Source organism: Mauremys reevesii, linkage group 7 (genome assembly GCF_016161935.1).
Source record: "Mauremys reevesii isolate NIE-2019 linkage group 7, ASM1616193v1, whole genome shotgun sequence".
In the NCBI taxonomy this organism is placed as follows: domain Eukaryota; kingdom Metazoa; phylum Chordata; order Testudines; family Geoemydidae; genus Mauremys; species Mauremys reevesii.
In genome coordinates, this window is record NC_052629.1 from 43,156,030 (window position 1) to 43,162,029 (window position 6,000).

Below are 6,000 nucleotides of genomic sequence, written 5' to 3' on the forward strand. Positions count from 1 at the left end.
CTCATGCACCAACTCCAGAGTGACTGAGCATGGTCCCTCACCTCACAACTCTTACAGCTCTGTGCATGCACCAACCCCCTAGCGCAACCGAACATGTGCCAGGCCACTTCCCTGCAGTGGAGGCTCTGAACCAGGGTAGGGCCAAGCATTGTATCTATTAGATTTCTGGGAACTGGGCGGGCGGAAGCCCGCCCAATGCTAAAGGATCCCCCCACAGCCTAAGGGGAGGATCTACAGGACCTCAGAAACCCACTAATTTTGGGGGACAACTAATAAAAGAACAGGGACAGGAGTGCGGTCAAAGGGTGATAAGAAGGGAGCCTGACGGGGACACCGAGCAGAGAACCCCGGACAGCGCCCACTGCTCCTCGAAGGCGTCAAGGGAGCCAGTGGACGCCGCCCAGAGGAACTCCGCCCGGATACGTGAACAGACTAAGGACCGGAAACAAGCCCCACAGTCGCAGGAGTCTCCATTGGCCAACCGCCTCTCCCTGGTCACGTTGATGGCCAAGCATTGTAACAAGGCAGAAAGTCTCTCTCCTGTGCCCCCAATGGCTCCTGCTGCTGGCAGTCAGAAGCCATCCGATTCAAATGCAAGGGGGACAAGAGACAGCAAAAGTGAAAGGAATAGATAGGGACTGCCACTGGTTTGGCAATGAGAGAAAGACAAGGAGACAGGGAGTAGAGCTGGGAGAGTCTGACTGGAGGGGGAGAGAGCTTGGACAAGGAGATGGGAGGTGGAACTGCAACTGGCTAGGCAATGAAACTAGGATGGGGAGGAGAAGTCTAAAGAGTGGTGATTGGGATGTGGTAGGCAAGGAGAATGAGTCTGGAACAAGGAACCTGGTACAGGGAAGAGAAAGGATCTGGACAAGTTTGAGGGGACAGGGCAAAGGGGGTTAAACTTTAAGATTGGGGAACAAGCAGAAAAATCTATGCTCCCCAGAACACATTCCCCTATAGAGCCTGGGATGGAACCAAAGATTCCTGATTCTCAACATTCCTCCTGCTGTCAGCAAATACTTTGCCAATGGGTTTCACAGTTATACCATCCCCCTCTACTGTTGCTCCATATAGAAATAGTATGTTATCTTCTATTAGTTACTCCATTACCTCAAATGGCATTAGTCTGAGTGGTGGAATTAAAGGTTCCAAATGTGATGATCCACATGGGTGTCAATATACTGCCATGTGATGGAAATTGTGTTTTCAGTTTGCTTTTTTAATAAGCCAGGAAATTACATACAAAAAATATACTAAGAACATTATTAAGGTTGCATTAAAGTCAAGCACTCAAAAGTTAGGAAATGCCCCCAATTAAGGTTGTTTGTGTAACCTTAATTTGGCCCCCTAGTGAATATGCATTGGGAATGAGTCTTCACTTACATGATCACATACTATATTTTTCCACAGAACCCCTGCCTCATCCAGTGCACAAGATGGACCTGCACTGAGGATGAATTAGGACTGTTTAGCGAAGGAGACTTGTCTGCAGAATTCCTGCCTCATTTGTTACAGAAGTTGGAAGATGAGTAACAAATGACACAGGTGATGGCAAAAAGAGAAAGGTATCATGATTAAGACAGTTAAATGCTGCCTTGGAGAACTGAATTCTATCCCTGCCTCTGCCACCAAGTTCCTGTGTGATGCTAAGCAAGTCTCTTAAACCAAACTTTTCGGAGATGGTCACTAACTATGTTTCTTATTTTTTCTGGATGCCCAGCTTGAAACCCTGGAACCTCATTTTTGTAAAAGTGCTGAGCACTCTCAGCAGCAGCTGAAGTCAATGGGAGCTGTGCTTAAATATATAGTCACCTATAATGCTAAGTACCTTATAAAATCAAGTCCTAAGCATCTCAAACTGAAAACATAAAATTAGTGCATACTTTTGATCTTACTCGGTGCCTCAGTTTCCCATTTGTAAAATGGAGATGAAAATACTCTCTTTCACAGAAGATTTGGGAGACAAATTAATTTGTGTTTATGAAACACTCTGATATTATACTGATGAGTTTCACAGAAAAGTCCATGAGAAAATTAATAATTCTGTCTTTAGAGAAGAGTTTGAATAGTGTGCTGTAAAAAAGGCCTAAACTAAAGCCACACACTGAATAATGGGAAAACAAAATATTGCTTATTTGCTCACTAACTGAGCACACTGAATGAGGCAGGGGCTCTGTGGAATAAAATAGTATGTGATTGTGTAATTAAAGCCAGTATCATAATACATATGCATAAGGAGACCAAATTAAGGTTGCACAAGTAACCTTAATTCCGGCACTTTTTTAACTTCCACGTGCTTGACTTTGCAATCTTAATGCTGAAATAACCCACAATGTTTAGTTCTGGAGTGCCTCTGTCTCCTCTCTTGGGTCGTAGCAAGCCCACAGCAACAGAAGTACCAAAACACTTGATTTCTTTGACTACTATATAGCAATCTTCAGATTCACGTTGCTGCTTGGGAACCTTTATACTCCTTTACATCTAGAAGAGATCCCACCCTAAAATACAGCCAGTTGACATAGCTTCAAACAAGTTAGCCTGCAATTTGATTGGGGATTTTAGAATTGCATTAAGATAACTGGCCACAATGACTGAAAAACACTCTTTTGAACATCAAGACAGGACTTGTGGTGCAGGTAACTTTGATAGAGGGTTCCAGTTTGCACAGAGAGTGCAAGCACATCCCACGAATAGGAATCTATAAAAGCGATTCTCAAAGAAGAAGTACTTACTACAATACACAAGTACATTCAGTAATAAGCAAAAAGCAAACACCCATTGTGTAGATATGTGATACTGGTTGAAGTTTCCTAAGGTGAAACTCTTAGGATTTCCAAGCAGTTATTCCATCAGCCTTTACTAATCCTTTTACATTTCATCTTGAGTGACGAATTACCATTGTCAAAATGCATTTTACACAACTTTGGATATAAGTGATTTAAGTTGTTCACTAAGATACCTAACTGATTACCATTATTATTTCATTCAAATCTAAGACAGTCAACCTTTAAATGTAAACTGACTTGTTTGGTAAATATTCTGTTAGCACTATATCATTTATGTATAAATATCTTCTTGCTGTATGTTTCAGTGTATGCATCTGATGACATGGGCTGTAGCCCATGAAAGCTTGTGCTCAAATAAATTTGTTAGTCTCTAAGGGTACATCCAGACTACCTGCTAATTGATCGAACTATCGGGGATCGATATATCGTGTCTAGACGAGACGCGATGTATCGATCCCTGAATGCTCTCCCGTCAACTCCGGAACTCCACCAGGGCGAGTGGCGGTAGCGGAGTCGACGGGGGAGCTGCGGCCATCGATCCCGCATCGTGAGATAGGAGGTAAGTAAAAATAAGATCCGTCGACTTCAGCTACCCTATTCCCGTAGCTGAAGTTGCGTATCTTACACCGACCCCCCAGTGTAGACCAGGTCTAAGGTGCCACAAGTATTCCTGTTCTTTTTGCGGATACAGACTAACACGGCTGCTACTCTGAAATATATCATTCTGCACAACAGTAGAATCTGCAATTCAACTAGATGTCAGAGTTCAAACATTAAATGATGTACAAACTGACCTGGTTGAGATACTGCAGTGGCTGTAAACTGAGTAGCCCATGGGGGATTCTTCTGTCCTCCAAACTGAGCCATGATGGAAGGCAAAATCCTCAGTGTTTTATCTTCTATAACTGTGATCTATTAAAATGAATAAGCAGCTACTGTTATAAATATTTCAGCTAATATTAACAGTATTTTAAAACATGTTCCACAAATTTTTAACTATTCCATTCCTAGGTCAAAGATTTCTTTTTATACATGAGTCTGGTGTTCAACATGCAAAGCTTCTGAGCTCTGTCAAATCAATGTGCAATCTAACAAATGACAGAATGAGATCTTACTCTCATTGAGACACTGAAGAGCCCTTCATAGAATCATAGAATATCAGGGTTGGAAGGGAACTCAGGAAGCCATCTAGTCCAACCCCCTGCTCAGGGCAGGACCAATCCCCAGACAGATTTTTGCCCCAGACCCCTAAATGGCCTCCTCAAGGACTGAACTCTCAAAACCGGGGTTTAGCAGGCCAATGCTCAAACCACTGAGCTATCCCTCCTCACATCTTGACAACAAAACTAAAACTATTTAAATGTACGGGAAAAGCTGAAAACTGAATTAAATTAAAGTTTCTAATGAGGTCTGGGGGGATTTCACAGAAGAATAAAACAATTTTTAAATAAGCAAAAATCATTTTTGTGCTCAAAGTCACTCACTCTCCAAACATGGTTAGTAGGAACATGCAATATATAAATTTTGGGCACTTTTGCTGAGCAGTACAATTGGAAAGTTACACCCAGATAGTTACACCTTTAAATAGGAAGGTTAAGATAGCAGTGAAGACACAGCAATCCTTCTTTTAACTAGAGTTGTTAGTCTCTAGGAGTGCAAGTTAAAGCCAGGTTGAACTCATGCTGTTAACCTGAGTTGCCTTCACTGCTATTTTAACCAGAGTTAAGAACACACTTTTTTTTTGTTTGCAGCATGGACACCCTAAGTAAGTAATAAGTGGTAAATCCAGTCAATATACAAACAGTTCTTGTGGCATAGAGAGAAAGCTTAAATGCCCTCCTCCTTCCCACCCCTGTCACTCTTCCCCCCCCCCCCCCATTAGCTAGAGTCACTACAGGAGTTATCTGTCGCTCTCCACCTGTTCCTGGACTTTTTCAATTCAGATTATTTGTTAACTTGAATAGTCATTTGCAAAATGACTAAAGCTTTAACACTTTCATTTAATTATGTATTTAATTATGTACAGACCGTCCCACTGATCTCACAGGAATGACTCACATACGTATGTACAGGGTTGGGACGTAAATTCGTCTACCGAACATTACTCTTCATTGCGATTTGTATTACAGTAGCACCACGGGGCCCCAGGCATAGAGCAGAACCCTAGCGCCGTGGGCCCTGTACAAACACAGACAAGACAGTCGCTGCCCCGAGAGCCACCCCGCAGAGTCCCGGTAATAACTAAGGAGGAAGGGGGGCTCTGCCCGCAACTCACGGTAACCTCGATGCTCGAACCCCCTAAGAATCGAAGCCTGGGCCTGCAACCTGAACGGGCAGACAGCGAACACGGCAGGGGCTGCTCTGAGGGAGTCTCCGCGCGCCCTTGTGAGGCGGCGGGGGCGAGGGCAGGCCCGAGTGAGGGAGTCTCGGTGCGGGAAGCCGAGGGCAGGTGGCCGTGAGGAAGCCTCCCGCTGCACCGAGCGAGGCCAAAGGCCTCTGAGGGATGGTATCTGCTCAGTAACGGCCCAGGCGAAGCAAGCGGCTTCGTGCGCTCCTCCCCGCCAACAATGCGGGGCCTGAACGCGGGAGCGGGGCCTACCCCCAAGGGATCCCGTCCTGCCTAGACAGGCCTGTTACAGGGGCGGGGCGGGCCGGGCCGGAGGCCCCCATCGTTCCCTTCGGAGCCTCTCTGCCGAACCTCGCGAGCACCCCTCGTACCTGAGCCAGGCCAGGCTGGGCCTCACTGGAGCCATTTCAAACCCATCTAGCCCACACACATACGCTGCCGCGGCTCCCCACTGCGCATGCCCCCCAGGACGGAGCGGAAAGGGCCGACGGCGCCTACTGCTGACGTTAATTAAAACGTGCGTCCCTCCGCACGTGCTCCGCCAGGGTCTCCGACGCTACAGCAAGGAAAACGTCACTACTGCGCACGCGCAAAGAGGCGACCTCCGGGCGGGCTCCTGCCGTGCAGGTCGCGGGGAGAGGGCGTAGGCACTTTCTCTGGATGAGGCACTTCGCCGCCATGTTGCTTCGGGGCATATGACTCAAAGGCCGACAGTATCGCCATCTTGTTTTCGGGCAGAGGCTGCCTGGTTGTGTCAAGCGATGCCAATGCGACCTATTTCTCTCTCACTTGGATCCCGCAGGATTCTCCCTGGCTGTGCTGAATTTATGACACCTTTATGATGCCTCTTCCGTGTGCACCTGC

The 6,000-nt window shown here is 46.1% G+C and overlaps 1 protein-coding gene across 2 annotated transcripts in view; it reads right to left on the reverse strand.

Moving 5' to 3' along the window:
• CCAR1 (cell division cycle and apoptosis regulator 1) overlaps positions 1 to 5,655 on the reverse strand; it is a 46,067-nt gene extending 40,412 nt beyond the window's left edge. The window contains exons 1-2 of one of the 2 annotated variants that reach the window (XM_039480862.1): positions 5,508 to 5,655; positions 3,584 to 3,701 (exon numbers count right to left, since the gene is read on the reverse strand). In XM_039480862.1, coding sequence (XP_039336796.1) covers positions 3,584 to 3,656 — 73 coding nt within the window. In that variant the 5' untranslated portion in view covers positions 3,657 to 3,701; positions 5,508 to 5,655. The remainder of the gene's footprint in view (positions 1 to 3,583; positions 3,702 to 5,507) is intronic. The other variant, XM_039480861.1, reaches the window with a different exon arrangement.
• Positions 5,656 to 6,000: the final 345 nt, after the last annotated feature.